General features: G+C 66.3%; 1 protein-coding gene across 1 annotated transcript; it reads left to right on the top strand.

The window, feature by feature from the left end:
• The first annotated feature begins 471 nt into the window (after nucleotides 1-471).
• On the top strand, nucleotides 472-12,657 carry FURIN (furin, paired basic amino acid cleaving enzyme). The gene is made up of 16 exons (XM_051628473.1): nucleotides 472-692; nucleotides 1,522-1,905; nucleotides 4,894-4,992; nucleotides 5,344-5,439; nucleotides 5,972-6,100; nucleotides 6,353-6,429; nucleotides 6,757-6,845; nucleotides 7,021-7,193; nucleotides 8,067-8,279; nucleotides 8,568-8,668; nucleotides 8,768-8,871; nucleotides 9,028-9,145; nucleotides 9,887-10,066; nucleotides 10,150-10,274; nucleotides 10,677-10,793; nucleotides 10,886-12,657. Exons 2-16 carry the CDS (start codon nucleotides 1,726-1,728, stop codon nucleotides 11,452-11,454), a joined length of 2,370 nt encoding a protein of 789 aa, XP_051484433.1. The 5' UTR covers nucleotides 472-692; nucleotides 1,522-1,725; the 3' UTR covers nucleotides 11,455-12,657.
• The last annotated feature ends 1,254 nt before the right edge of the window (nucleotides 12,658-13,911 follow it).

Raw genomic sequence — 13,911 nt, 5'->3', positions numbered from 1 at the left:
CTTGTGTCCCACCAGCCCCGGGGCACGGAGAGGGGGCACAGGACGAGGCATCTTCAGGGGGCCGGTCTCCGTGGGTGCCCAGCACCCCGGTTGGTGCCGGGGACCCACGGGCAGCCTGGGCTCACTGTGGCAGGCGCTGAGCTGCTGCTCGGCGGGCACGGGCAGCCCTGCGGGACACTGGCAGTGCCGGTGATACCGGCAGCGCTGGGAGGGCACGGGCAGCCCCGCCGGGCACGGGCAGCCCCGGGGGCCGGGGGCAGGCCGCGTGGAGCCCGGGCCGTGCCCGGGGTCGGGGCGGGCCACGCTCCTCAGGCCGGGGCTGGGGTGAGCGGTGCCGGAGCCCAGGGGGCCCGGGGGTCCGGAGCCCACGTCCGTGCCGGGCGGGCGGGGCGGGCGGCGGTGACGGCATCCGGCGGCGCCCGGCGGAGCGGCGGGGCCGGGCCGGGCCGTGCCGGGCCGGGGGCGGGCGGAGCGGGCCCGCAGCGGGGCCGGTGGGCGCGGGGCGGGGCGGGCGCGCCCTGACAGCTGCTCGGCGTAAACAAGCGGCCCCGCCGGCCGCCCCGGCCGCCCCTGCCTGGGCCGGGCCCGGCGCCGGGGCGGGCGCTGCGGGCGGCGTGACGCGGCGCCGCCGCCGACAGTGGGGCCGGGCCGCCGGCGGGACGGGAGCGGGACCGGGAGCGGGCGAGGCCGCGGTAAGGAACCGGGACCGGCGGCACGGCGGGGAGACAGCCCGGAAGGGGTGGGGGGAGACCGGGCCGGGCGGAGGGGGTGGCCGGGCCGCGTCCCCTCGCACCCTGGGGCCGGGCCTGGCCCCCCCCGCAGCCCCGGGCGGTGCGGGCTGCCCGGGCGCGGCCGAGCCGCAGCAGCCCCGGGGCACGGCCGTGCGGAGAGGTCGGCTGGCGGCTCGACCGTGCCCCGGGGAGCGAGGTGCTGGCGGTGACGGCGTGCCCCTTTTCCCAGCCGCTGCCCCGATATCCCTTCTGTTTTGGGGATGAGTCACACCGGTGTCACCATGTTGTGCTCCGGGCACGGGCAGAGCTGCGGGTGGTGCTGGCGGAGGTGCTGGGCCGCGGGGCTTTCCTCCCTCCAGACTTTCATTTTAGCTGGGTTCCCTCGCCCGGCGGTGGGGCATCTCCTCTGGTTAGGTTTCCCATCGTGATGCGTCTCAGGTCCATGCCCAAACAGGCCTGTTCCCGATGGAGAAGGGGCTCCTGCCCGCTGCAGACCATGGCAGCGGGAGGCGCAGCTTCCCTCACCTCGCTGCTCCCCTCCCTCCCTGCCCTTCTCCCTTCCCGGTTGGTCTGCCCTGTTTGTAAGCACAGAGGCTAAGTACACATTGGGCAAGAGGAAGGTAAACAGCAGCTCCGTGCCGGGACAGCCGGCGGAGCCAGCCACAGTGTCCCTGAGCTGCGGGGACAGCAGGCACTGAGTGCCCGGGGCTCCTCGCCTAGCACGGGAGCTGCGGCTGGATCTGAGGGAGCCGTCCCTCCCTGGGGCCTGACTGCTCTTCCCTCTCTGCAGATCGTGCTGCTGCCCCCGACAGCAGGTCCCTGCTTCCCCCCCTGCCCCGGCTGTCACGGGCTCATCCCCATGTGCCCTCGGCCTGAGCAGTGGCCAGCGGGGCAGAGAGGCCGGCGCGCCCCGGGGTGCTGAAGCAGGGAGGCCGCTGGACCCCCCGCTCCCAGGACCCTCCTGCTCCCCGGCTAGAGGAATCCCGATACTCTGATGGATCTGAGGCCCTGCTCGCTGCTCCTGCTCTGGACTCTGGTGATTGCCCTCGCTCTCCTGGCCCAGGAGGTGCTGGCCCAGCAGATTTACACCAACACCTGGGCCGTGCTTGTCCCTGCGGGGCCCCAGGAGGCTGACAGGCTAGCCAGGAAGCATGGATTCCTCAACCTGGGCCCGGTAAGTCCCCTGCTTCTTTCTCCTCATGGAAGTGGCATCCTCTGCTAGCTCTGCCACGGTCTGGGTGGGCACCAGGCTCAGCCCCAGAGCCAGCTCGAGGGCTGCTCTCTCCAGCAGCGGGACCACTGCATTTCCACCCATTCCCTGTGGCCTTCCAGCATCCACTGCCTTGACTCAAGGGTTGTAATTCCTGAATGGAGCCAGGGCCTCCCCCGTCCATGGGACAGTCTGGTGGCACAGCATGGCATGATGTGGCGTGGCACGCTCTGCATGCTGAAGGGGGAAGCAGGAAAACCCATCCCAGCATGAAAAAAATGGGAGCACTGTGTGTTGGTGGAGGAGGGGAGGGCTCTGGCTCCCGGTGGTGCTGGCACAGAGAGCTGCCCCAGCACAGCCTCGGCACAGCCAGAGTGGCAGCAGCCCCTTGGGGGTGTCCCCAGAGTGGGTGTTCTGGCAGCAGCTGTGTGTCCTGGGCCCAGAGCTGCCCTTGGCAGAGGGGTGCCAGCAGGTCCCCCTGCTCTGCTCTCCCTGCCCTCAGCTGGGGACGGGGCTGCTCCAGTGGAGCGGAGCCCCCGTCGCTCTGCCAGCCCCCTCCAGGGTTCTGTTACCCCTAGATTGGGGCGCTGCCAGGCTGGGCTGGCTCTCCGGGAAGGAAGCAAAGGGTGAAATCCCAGAGGAAATTGCACAACTCGTGGCTGTGGTGTCAGGACCTCTCTGGGAGCAGCTGCCGGGAGCTGTGGGGCGGGGAAGGTGGCTGCTGCCGAGCGGAGCCCTGTGCAGGGCTGTGGGTGCACAGGGCTCTGGGGCAGGGAGCCCCAAGTACCCCAGGGCTTGTGCCCAGGGAGGGGGCTTTGTAGGGGCTGGGCCCCACAGAGGGTCCTGGGGCTGCGGGGTGGCCTCACACCAGTGCTGTGTGCGTGTAAAGTCTGCAAGCTGGTATCAGGGCACAGGACATGTGGGTCAGGGCTGCTGCCATGAAGAGGGGACTAGGACATGTCCTACTGCACCAGGACTCTGCTGGGCCCCCTGGGAGCAGGGACAGGGCTGCAGTGCCATTGGTCTCTCCCAGCTGTGTTCCCTCTCATGCTGTGGTGCTGGGTCCCAGGCCCAGCTGCCAGGGCTGGGGGGTGCTGGGCTCTGCGGCTGTGTCTGCCCCAGCCTGGGGGTGCCTGGCTGGCCCCGGGGTGCAGCACAGAGCCGTGCAGGGCCTGTTGGGAGCCCAGGCTCCTCTGGGGTCTGTCTCCAGGAGCCATGGGAGGCTCTGCACCCGCCTTCTCCCTGTGCTGGTGGCTCTGTGGCCAGAGCTGGCACCTCCCGGCTGTCCCAGCCCGCTCAGCTGCTGGTGGAGCAGCAGCAAGGTGGGACTGATGGGCAGAGCCCCACGGGCTGGGCAGGAGCTGCAGGTCTGGACACATTTTGTCCTTCTGGAACCTGTCCTGGTGTCTGTGCTTTGGGACAAAGCTTGGCTGGCCCAGGCAGCCTCCTCCTGCAGACGGGACAGCAGGGCTGGAGGGAGCTGGGTTTCCCTCTGGGAAGTTTCTGGGTTGCTGTTCCTGGAGGGGTGCTGCCGGGACAGGATGTGCAGCCAGGCTGGGAGCAGGGGACTGGGTGCTTCTGGCAGTGCCCCATGAGAGGCCTCCAGGGTCCTTATCTGAGAGGATCCTGGCTACAGTGCAGGGTCTGGACACTGTCCCCAGAGGCGTGCTGTCCTGGCATACTCCCTGCTCCTCTGCCGCCTGCGTCCTGGGGCAGACCCCTGGTGCCAGGACCCACGTCCACTGCCAGGGGCCTTGCAGGGGACCCGGGGGACAGAGGAGAGGGATGGATGCAGCAGCAGGGCTGGAGCACAGTGATTCGCATGCTCTTGCCTCCCGTACCCACGGGGTGCAGGAACCTGCTGGCGCATTGCCCTGCTTCTGGGGACACAGGCAGGAACGTGGCCAGCCTGCTGGCCCTGGGGCTGGCTGAGGTGGCCCTGAGCTGTGACAGGAGGTTGGGGCAGGAGCAGGGAGCTCCTACTGCTCTCCTGCTCTGGGGACACAGGGGGCTGGGGGCGGCTCTACCCTTGCTGAGGACAGGGACTGTGGGGATTAGGCTGGAAGCGTGTGGGCTGGCCGGCCCTGGTTGCCACCGCAGTGTCCCTGCAGACCTAATCCAGCTGGATGACCAGGCAGAGCTGCCATCCGATTGCGGGAACAATCGGGGCTCTGTCCTTTCCCCTGGAGGGGTGGGGGGTGCTGGGGGAGGGCAGTGAGCCTGCAGCTCGCTTTCCCCTCTGCCAGCCCGGTGCAGAGGCCTCACCTCGGGCAAGGTGGTGCAGGCCTGGCTCCGGGTGCCTTTCCTCACTCTGTGAAGGAAGGGGGGCTTTGAGGGAAGCTCATGGCTTGGAGAGCTACAGCCCTGCCCCGGGGCTGGGGGTGCCGGTCAGTCAGGGACACGTTCCCTCCGTGGCAGCACATCTGCAGGGCTCTGATAAGCCTGGGGGGTTTCGTTAGCTGCAGCCAGACTGTGCGTGGCAGCCTGGGGCGATGGGGGGGGCAGACCTCCTCGATCCCTTGTGTTCCTGCAGCCCTTGCAGCCCAGCCCTGCCAGCAGCAGCACAGCCAGATCCTCCCTGCGGCTGCTCCGGCTTCGTGGCTTCCAGCAGGGCAGGGTGGGCTCTGGCCCCCTTCGCCCTCATCCAGGCAGGCTGCTGAGATGGAGGCCCAGGGTGGTGTGGGAGGTCACTGTGGCCAGGACAGCCTCTGGAACGTGCCAGAGGGGATAAGGAAATTACAGCCCTGGAGAGGGTTTGGTATTTAAAAATAACTGTCTGGGTGGCTCATGGCCTTCTGGCCCAGCCGGGCTGTTCTGGAGTCCCCTTCTGCCATGCTGGAGCGGGTGGCCCAGCCTGCATGTGGCAGCTCCAGGGCTTGGGATGGCAGCTGGGGGGTGGGGGATCAAGGAGACTGGGCTCTCACATCCATCCTACTCTCTTCTCTCTTGCAGATCTTTGGTGACTATTACCACTTCCGGCACAGTGGCGTGGTGAAGCGTTCCCTCTCGCCCCACCAGCCCTGGCACAGCCGTTTGGCCAGGGAGCCCCAGGTATGTGCAGTGGAGGGCCCTGCCTGCCATCTCGGGGGGCCTGGCTCCAGTCCAGGGGGCTTTGTGCTGTCATGTGAGCCAGCACGGGGCACAGGACGGGGCTGAGCTGCCGTGAGCCATCCCCTGGCACTGCACTGGGGCTGGCGGTGCTTGGCAGAGCTCTGTGCCCTGACCTGCTGTGGGTCACCTGGCACTGCCACCCCTCACAGCCAGGCAGGGGGGACAGTCTGGGTGCTGCTGGGACTCTGACAGGGTCAGGAGCTCTGCCAGCTCCCCAGGGAGGGACCCCCAGGGCAGGCTGCCCCCATGCCCTCTCAGTCCCCCAGAACCCCATGCCCTCTCTGTCCCCAGGTGCAGTGGCTGGAGCAGCAGGTGGCAAAGCGCAGGACCAAGCGAGACATTTTCATGGAGCCCACGGACCCCAAGTTCCCACAGCAGTGGTACCTGGTGAGTGCTGGGGAGGTGGGGAGCTGTGTAGTTGTGACAGTGAGTTCTGGAGACGTGGAGGTGGCACCCCAGGGGTGGTGGTCAGGTGGCTGCTGCTGCCAGCCAGGCTGGCAGGGAGGAGGGAGGCCCAAGGCGGCCACCTCAGGCTGGGTGTCAGGAACCTCCCAGGGATGGGGCTGTGCTCCTGGAGCTGCAGATCCTGCTGGGATGCTGGCAGGGCTGGGAAGAGCCTGGGGCTGGACCAGGGGGAGAAGCCCTTTGCTGTCTCCAGGAGTGGGGTCTGTACTTGGACAGAAGCCTGATCTCCATGCATCAAGCTGTGTTTATGTGGCCTGAGCACAGCTGGGGCTCCATCTCCTTTTGGGATTGCTCCTCAGGTGGCCGTGCCCAGCCCTCTGTGCTCGGTCCCTGGGGTTTCCTTATCCCTGTGCCCCACTGAGCAGGGGCAGCTGGGTCTGGGAGGGGTCCAGGCACGCCCCACCACCGTGCCAGCCCTTGGCACAGCCCCTATTGCCAGGGCTTCTCTCGACAGTACAACACCAACCAGCGGGACCTGAATGTGCGTCAGGCCTGGGAGCAGGGCTACACGGGCAAGGGCATTGTGGTTTCCATCCTGGATGATGGCATTGAGAAGAACCACCCTGACCTGGAGGCCAACTATGTAAGTGTGGGGTGATGCCACAGGGTGGAGTGCCACGGGAACCTGTCTGGGCAGGGCAGCCCTTGGATGCAGCCCTGGAGTTGTGTGGCATAGGGCTCCTGCTGCTGTGGTGGGACATGGAGGAAAGCGGTAGAGGTGGGGCTGGAGCCTGCTCAGCTGAGCCCCAGGGACAGGGAGCACAGGTGTGGCCCCAAGGTGGGGGGGCTTTGTGGCCAAGGTAGAAGGTCTCTAACTGCCACATCTGCCTTCCAGGATCCCGGGGCCAGCTTTGATGTCAATGACCAGGACCCAGACCCTCAGCCCCGCTACACACAGATGAATGACAACAGGTGAGGCGGGTGCAGAGGTCAGGGCAGTGATGGCCAAGGTGGCAGAGCCTGGCAGGGACTTGGCGGCAGCACCAGCCCTCAGAGACTGCCAGAGGGGCAGGGGTGGCAGCACACTTCTGTCCCACAGAGAAACCTACCTCCTGTTCCCATGTGAGCAGCCTCCCTTGGGCCTGCCCAGTGCCAGCACCAGCCATTTGGTCTCCCTGGCTCCAGAGCAGGAGGGAGGATGGAGGGGCCCTGTGAGGGTGCTGATCCCTCCAGCTGCAGCTGGTGCCCAGCCCTGTGCTCCTCATGCCTGTCTGAGCACACCTCCTGTTCCCCCTGCAGACACGGCACGCGCTGCGCTGGGGAAGTTGCTGCTGTGGCAAACAATGGTATCTGCGGTGTCGGCGTGGCGTACAACGCCAGGATTGGAGGTGGGTGCCCTGCCCTGCACCAGGCGTGGGGGGCAGGCTGTGCCAGGGTGCTGGGTGCTGCTGGCCAGGGCAGCCCCCTGTGGCTGCAGTGGCTGGAGGGCTCTCGCCATCGGCTGGGCTGTCCCGTGGCCACCCTGCCTGTCCAGTCGCCCGTGACATCTGCTTCTGGCCCTAGGCGTGCGCATGCTGGATGGGGAGGTGACTGATGCTGTGGAGGCCCATTCCCTGGGCCTTAATCCCAACCACATCCACATCTACAGTGCCAGCTGGGGCCCCGAGGATGACGGCAAGACGGTGGATGGCCCAGCCCGGCTGGCAGAGGAGGCTTTCTTCCGTGGGGTCAACCAGGTGAGCAGGAGAGTTACCTGGGGAAGCTCCTGTCCCTTCCCTGGGTCTCCCTGGCTCTGCCAGCCCTGGCTGCTCTCCTGGCCCTCCCTCAGTGATCTTTCTTACATCCCATCTCCAGGATCAGGCTCTGTTGGTTTTTCCTGTTCTTCCTGCATAGTGGCTCTGAGTCAGGGCTCCTCCCGTGCTGCTTATCTCCCCTCTGAGCAGTCCTGTCCTGCCTATGCAGAGACAGTCTCTCCCTGCTCTCTGAAACCCTGTGCTGGTTCCTGCCTGGTTCCATGCCAGGCCCTTGCTTCCCTCCCTTGCCCTCCGTGCTGTCCCTGCTGTTGTCAGCACAGTCTGTGCTGTGGCCTTGGTGCAGCCTGCATGTTTCAGCTCTGCCCGGGACTCCCTGCAGGGGGCTCGTGCTGCCGGCCCGCCCCGCGGTGCCACTGCCAGCGCTGTCCCCCCGCTGTGACAGAGCTGCGGCTGCGGCTGAGCTGCCGGTCGCTTTGAGCGCCTGCCGCACTCCCAGCCGCTGCAGGTCCCACGCGCACCCTCGACGTGGTTGACTTCCCAGTGGAAAAACACATCAGTTCATGAAAGCCCCTCTTGGGCAGGGCTTCCTGCCACCCAGCACCTGACCTGCTGGGGTGGCTCCTGTAGCCCCTCTAGAGGTCCCAGCAGCCTCCGTAGGCACGGTGGTGCTGAGGGATGGCAGTGCTGGGTGCCCAGGCCAGCGGCGGTGACCGGTGGTGTCCCCTGTCCCACACTGTCCCAGCTGTATCTGCTTAGTCTTTCCCACTCAGGCTGCAGGAGCCCTGGGGCTGGCAGTGTTGGCTCATCCCCAGCTCCAGCCTGAGGCACCAGCCCTCACCCTGCCTCTGTTGATAGGGCCGAGGGGGGCTGGGCTCCATCTTCGTCTGGGCGTCCGGGAACGGGGGCCGCGAGCACGACAGCTGCAACTGTGACGGTTACACCAACAGCATCTACACACTGTCCATCAGCAGCACCACACAGTACGGCAACGTGCCCTGGTACAGCGAGGCCTGCTCCTCCACCCTCGCCACCACCTACAGCAGCGGCAACCAGAACGAGAAGCAAATTGTGAGTGGGGCTGTGGGTGCCTGGGGGCTCGTGGGGATGGGACCTGCAGGAATCCCTCTGGGAGCTCTGGTGCTGCAGTGCTGGCAGCAGGGCTGGTCCTCACTGCTGCTCCTGGTTCACTCCTGGGGCTCAGACTTGTGAGTTCAGGGCTTTTGGGGGAAAGATTGTGAGCAGCCCTGCAGCAGTGGCTCTGCCTCGCCTCCTGTGCCACCTGTGGGGACACAGAACTGCCCAAGCTCCTGGGTGTGGCTGGTGCTCACAGCACCTACCGCAGTGCTCCCACTGCAGGTGACAACTGACCTCAGGCAGAAGTGCACGGAATCACACACGGGGACGTCGGCCTCGGCGCCCCTGGCTGCTGGTATCATCGCCCTCGCCCTGGAGGCCAAGTAAGAGCAGGCAGGGAGTGGGGCGGGGGTGAGCAGAGCAGGGACCTGGTTGGGCCAGAGTGCCAGGTGCCAGTGCCTGAGCCCCACGTCTCCCCACAGCAAGAACCTGACCTGGCGGGACATGCAGCACCTGGTGGTGCAGACATCCAAGCCCGCTCACCTCAATGCCAACGACTGGGTCACCAATGGTGTCGGCCGCAAAGGTACTGGGGGGGACAGGGACAGACCAGGGGCTCCTGTTCCTGCCAGCACCATGGGGCAGAGCACCCAGGCAGCCCTGAGGCTGAAGGAGGCCCCAGAGAGCCCCTGCTGGCAATCCCCTGCCCTGGGAGCAGCACTGACCCCCTCTCTGTCCGCAGTCAGCCACTCCTACGGCTATGGCCTGCTGGATGCTGGCGCCATGGTGAGCCTGGCCAAGAACTGGACCACGGTGGGACCTCAGAGAAAGTGTGTCATCGATGTCCTCATGGAACCAAAGTAAGGGCTGGTGAGCCCAGAAGGGCATCACCCTGTGTCCACCTATGCACGACCCTGCACAGGAGCCTGGGCATCTCAGGATCCAGGGAAGGGAGTTGAGGAGTGTCTCCGGGGCTTAGCTGCCCTGAGACCCCGACCATCCTCTTGAGAGAGCCTGGGGAGAGCCAGGAGAGCCACCATCAGCCCTCCGGTGCCGAGGTCGGCTGCTGAGCCTGCCCGCTCCAGCCAGGGCTGGGCGCTGTGGTTTGGGCGCTGCCAGCACGAGTCATCCCAGACAGAGGGGCTTTTCAGGGACACACAGAAGCTCCTTTTACTCCTGCTTGGCCACTGCCGCCGCAGCGCAGCGTGTGCTGGGTCTCGTGTGTGGCCAGGATGCTCTCTGGGGGCTCTGGGAGTGGGGGTATCCCAGGGCATGGAGCAAGCCAGGGGTGGGCTCTGCCCGCTGCCCTTCCACCATCCTGTGGGACCAGCCTTGCCCATCCAGAGCAGTGACTCCTTGTCACCAGCGTCCTGTGCTGGCACTGGGACTGACACCATGGGTGGCTGTGGGGGAAGTTGGCTCAACAGGAGCAGCAGGATGGGGATGGCTGTGCTGACTGTCCTGTCCCTGCTCATGCCATGCAGGGTGGAGCCAACACTGTGGTGGGTGAAGAAAGGTCCCATTCAGGGCTGGCATGGAGCAGTGCTAGGGAGACACGTCCCTGGGCTGGAACTGAGCCCACTCTTGCCTCTTCTGGGCAGGGACATCGGGAAGCACCTGGAGGTGCGGCGGAAGGTGGACGCCTGCTTGGGAAAAGCCAACTACATCAGCCGGCTGGAGCACGCACAGGCCAGGCTGACCCTGTCCTACAACCGGCGGGGGGACCTGGCCATCCACCTCGTCAGCCCCATGGGCACCCGCTCCACCCTCCTGGCTGCTAGGTTAGTGCTGGGCTGGGGGGTGCCAGGCTGGCACTGGGGGCTCTGCGGGACACCCCCACCCATCTCCACCCTTCCTTGCCCAGGCCTCATGACTTCTCAGCTGATGGCTTCAATGACTGGGCCTTCATGACAACACACTCGTGGGATGAGGACCCCTCTGGGGAGTGGGTGCTGGAGATTGAGAACACCAGTGATGCCAACAACTATGGTAGGGCTGGGCTGGCCGTGCACCCTGGGGGTCCGGGGGGTGGGAGCAGCGTGGGCACCTGGCACCCCAGCACCCCTGAGCCGAGGGGATGGTGGCATCTCTGGTGCTTTGCAGTGACCTGGCTGGGGAGAGGCTGGAGCTGGGCATGCGAGAAGGGGATGTGGCTGCTCCAGGGTGGTGTTGGTCTGTGGCAGCAGGTGCCCCTCGTGGCAGCTGGCCTGGACCCCTCCTGCCATGTGGGCAGTCCTGTGCAGAGGGCACAACCCCATGTCAGGGGCTCTTCCAGAGAGTGGGCACAGCCCCACTGTCCCCTGACAGCCCCACTGTCCCCTGACAGCCCCCTTCCCATGCCTGTCCTGAGCATGGGTGTTGCCCAGTGGTCCTCACCCTGTCTCATTGCAGGCACGCTGACCAAGTTCACCCTCGTGCTGTACGGGACGGCCACCGACTCCCCTGGCCTCTCCAACCAGCTGGAGAGCAGCGGCTGCAAGACCCTGACCCCCAGCCAGACCTGCGTGGGTGAGTGTGGGGCTGGCAGGGAGGGGAGGGGGCACAGGCAGCCCCCTGCTCGTGCCAACCCCCAGCCTGCCCTGACCCTGCTCTTCCCTTAGTCTGCGAGGAGGGCTACTACTTGCACCAGAAGAGCTGCCTGAAGCGCTGCCCTCCTGGCTTCGCACCCGGCGTCCAGAGCACCCACTACAGCCTGGAGAACAGTGTGGAGCCCATCACCCCCCACCTCTGCCTGCCCTGCCACCCCTCCTGTGCCACCTGCACCGGGCCCGGCCCCAACCAGTGCCTGACCTGCCCCGCGCACTCCCACTTCAGCAGCCTGGACCTCTCCTGCTCCCACCAGACGCAGAGCAGCCGCGCGTCCCCTGCCCTGGCCGATGGCGAGGGGCTGGCTGAGACTGCCCCTTCAGCCAACCTGCCCGTCCTCATCGCCAGCCTCAGCTGCGTCTTCATCGTTGTCATCTTCGTCACCGTCTTCCTGGTGCTGCAGGCGCGCTCAGGCTTCAGCCTGCGGGGCGTGAAGGTCTATGCTCTGGACAGTGGGATCATCTCCTACAAGGGGCTCCCCTCCGACATCTGGCAGGAGGAGGCCCCCTCGGAGTCGGACGGTGAGGAGAACGAGGCCCGCAGCGAGAGGACTGCCTTCATCAGAGACCAAAGTGCCCTTTGATGAGCCCTCCCGCCCCTCCTTCCTCCCTGCCCAGCACCATGGGGCCGGGGCAGGTGAGGCTGAGGGGCCCCGGACTCTGCCCCCATCCTCCTCCCACACTGCAGCAGCCCGGGGCTCCCCACCCGCCGGCACCGTCCCTCGGCCCTGGCCCAGGCTGCCAGGCACGACCCTGCCAGCACCGTCCCCAGCCCAGCACCCTCCTGATCTTGCGCCATCTCTTGGCCCCGCGGCCATACTGTGCCCCTGCGGGGTGTTTGATGGCAGTGGGGCCCTGGCACTCACTGGCCCTGCGCTGGCAGCTGTGTCCCCTGCCCCAGGTGGGTGGTTGGGGGTCACACGAGTCCCCCAGGGCAGGCAGCATGTGGGGTCTCTGCATTGTGGTTGCTCAGGCCGTGACAGGGGCAGCTCTGCTCGGGGCAGAGACAGCTCTGCCCAGAGCTGGGACATGCTCTGCCCAGCTCCTGGCACGGCCTCCCCCTGCACCCCCAGCACCCGCTGGGCTCTGCCAGCATCCCAGCCACCTCCCGATGGCCTGTCTGCCTGCACCGTGCCCTTCAGCAGCAATAATGGCCAGGCCTCTGCTCTCCGCACGTCCCACGCGCTGCGGCTGCCTGAGCCTGCACTGCAGAGCGTGGGGCAGGGCAGCACCTTCCCCTGCGCCCGAGGCTCGGCCCCCGGCGCGGGCAGGGACCCCCTCGCACAGCCCGTGTCCCAGACCCCTCGTGTTTTCCCGCGGGCAGGGCTGTGCCGCTGCTGGCCGGGGCAGCTCAGCAGCGCCGGTGCCCGCACTGCCCCGCTCTGCCTGCGCCTGCCTGTGCTGGGCAGAGCCCGGCGTCCCTGCAGCCCCAGCCCCCCGACGTGCCTTGCCCCCACTTGGTGACAATCCGTTCTGCTCCCTGCCCTTGCCGCCCCCTCCCCGCGGGCTGGGGGCCGGTGCCACAAGCCCCTCCACCGTCCGCTGCCGCACAGCGGGGCTGTGGCACCGGCTCCCACCTGCCCCGTGCCAGAGCCGGCCCTGGCCCACGGACGGAGCCACCGGCTGGGGGCCACAGGACTATTTTTCTATAATAACTTTTTGGTGCACAGTAATTTTTTCTTGTAATTTAATCAGCCAGGAGCTGCCTCCTGAGCCTGTTTTTAATTTAATGGATGTGGATATAACGCTAGAGAGACTGAGTTATTAAATGTTCAGAACTATGCAAACCAGCTCTGCTGCTTGTGCTCTGTGTGCCCTGGCCGGCCCCAGCTGGGATGTGCTGGGGACCAGAACCAGCTGAACTTCCCATCTCCAGCCCCCATGTCCTCCTGCCCCTGCAGCCAGAGCTGGACCTGGATTGGGACCACCATGTGCCATAGCCAAACCTGAGCGGATCCCACCCGAGCCCCCTGAGCCACCCCACAGGGTCCTGGTCCCCTTAGGAGGGTCTGGAGCCCACAGAGGCAGCTCCTCTCTGCAGAGCCCCTCGCTCTCACTGCGAGGGTGAGAAACCATAGTGGTTTCCTGGGGCTAGAGTCAAGTTCCCTGAGCATGCAGGCAGCCATGGGAGTGTCTCAGTCAGCTCTTAACTTTCTCTTGAGGCTGGGATGGGGACAGGTCCCTGCTGCCCCTTGGCTGAGGGTCTGTAGGTCTGAGCTGGCAGCTCATGAGCTGGGACCTGTGGGTGGCATGGCCAGGCTGCAGCTGGGGAGCAGGCAGGGCCACAGACCCACTGGGCTGTGCCAGCTGCCAAGTGAGGATGGAGGATCTGAAACTGGGTAAGCTGTGGTGTGACCAGGGTAACCTTCCTCCTGCCAGCAGCGGTTGGGGCTTCCAGGGAAGGGGATCTTCTGTGCTCATATCACATGCAAAGCCTTGCAGCACAGCCCTGACCAGCCTGGCACAGTGGGGGTACAGGCCCCCCGGGCTCAGATGGCTCCTGCCAGCCATGCCTGGTGTCCCTGGTGCAGCCCAGAGCAGGCAGGTGGGCTCCTGCATTGCCTGGGGAGTGCTGAGGGTGCAGAGGAGGAGCCCCTCAGCCTGGCCTGCAAAACTTGCCAGGTGTTTGTCAATGCTGTGAGTGTCTCTGGAGCCGGGGGGTATGGGGCTGCTGGGACCCCCAGGCTGGGGCAGCTGCAGCGCTGGTGCTGGCGGAGCTGCTCAGACCCTCACACTGGCTGTGAAAATCTCCATTTCCCAGAGAGCATCAGCAGCACGAAGTGCTCCAGGTGGGTGCACAGGGACAGCAGAGTGCCATGGCAGCCCCTGGCCGTGCTGTGCTATTGTGCTGCTCCTCAGTGTGACCACCGGAGCATTGCTCAGCTGTGGGAAGGTGAGTCAGCAGCACTCCCATCTGACACGCTTTTTCCCTCAACTTCCTCTACAAATGGAATCAGCTCAGCTGTCACAGCCGTCCCCGCAGGGGACTGTGACCCTCAGGGGCATAGGACAGGGACTCAGCGTGGGCCCCTTCAGCGGGG

This window comes from Apus apus, chromosome 10 (genome assembly GCF_020740795.1).
Source record: "Apus apus isolate bApuApu2 chromosome 10, bApuApu2.pri.cur, whole genome shotgun sequence".
NCBI classification, from domain to species: Eukaryota; Metazoa; Chordata; class Aves; order Apodiformes; family Apodidae; genus Apus; species Apus apus.
Note: the sequence above shows the minus strand (reverse complement) of the source record. Positions and strands in the feature narration are given on the sequence as shown.

Coding starts and splice junctions, on each gene's coding strand:
- FURIN (XM_051628473.1), top strand. CDS start 1,726: ATGGATCTGAGGCCCTGCTCGCTGCTCCTGCTCTGGACTCTGGTGATT. Junction 1,906..4,893: donor GATTCCTCAACCTGGGCCCG/GTAAGTCCCCTG, acceptor TCTCTCTTGCAG/ATCTTTGGTGACTATTACCA. Junction 7,194..8,066: donor TCTTCCGTGGGGTCAACCAG/GTGAGCAGGAGA, acceptor CTCTGTTGATAG/GGCCGAGGGGGGCTGGGCTC.